Source organism: Buceros rhinoceros, unplaced genomic scaffold (genome assembly GCF_000710305.1).
Source record: "Buceros rhinoceros silvestris isolate BGI_N320 unplaced genomic scaffold, ASM71030v1 scaffold35130, whole genome shotgun sequence".
NCBI lineage: Eukaryota > Metazoa > Chordata > Aves > Bucerotiformes > Bucerotidae > Buceros > Buceros rhinoceros.
In genome coordinates this window covers 1-283 of record NW_010388428.1, presented here as the reverse complement: position 1 = coordinate 283, position 283 = coordinate 1, and the positions used below count along the sequence as shown (strand labels likewise).

Sequence of the window (283 nt, the reverse complement as noted above, 5' to 3'; positions counted from 1 at the left end):
GCGACCCGCCCCATCCCTGGCACCATCCCAGGCCAGGTCGGAGCCTGGGGCTCTCTGGGGCACCCGCTCTGGGCGCAGCTGTCCCTGCTCGCTGCAGGGGGTTGCACTGGGTGGGCTCTGAAGGTCCCTTTCCCTGATTCCATACCAACGCTTCAGCCCCCGTTTCTCCAGGAGGAGGCTGCGCTCTCACCTTGTGCTTTCCTCGAAGGCTCAAGCTGAGGCATAAGTTGCACTTGGAACAGTGGAAAAAATCCTCCTTCGGGCCAATCCTGCGGAGAAAAGC

General features: G+C 62.2%; 1 protein-coding gene across 1 annotated transcript in view; it reads right to left on the bottom strand.

Annotated features, from left to right (window-relative positions):
* RCHY1 (ring finger and CHY zinc finger domain containing 1, E3 ubiquitin protein ligase) overlaps positions 1–277 on the bottom strand; it is a gene marked incomplete at its 5' end in the record, with an annotated part of 1,803 nt that extends 1,526 nt beyond the window's left edge. Inside the window, one exon of the mRNA XM_010145885.1 lies at positions 191–277. Coding sequence (XP_010144187.1) covers positions 191–277 — 87 coding nt within the window. The remainder of the gene's footprint in view (positions 1–190) is intronic.
* Positions 278–283: the final 6 nt, after the last annotated feature.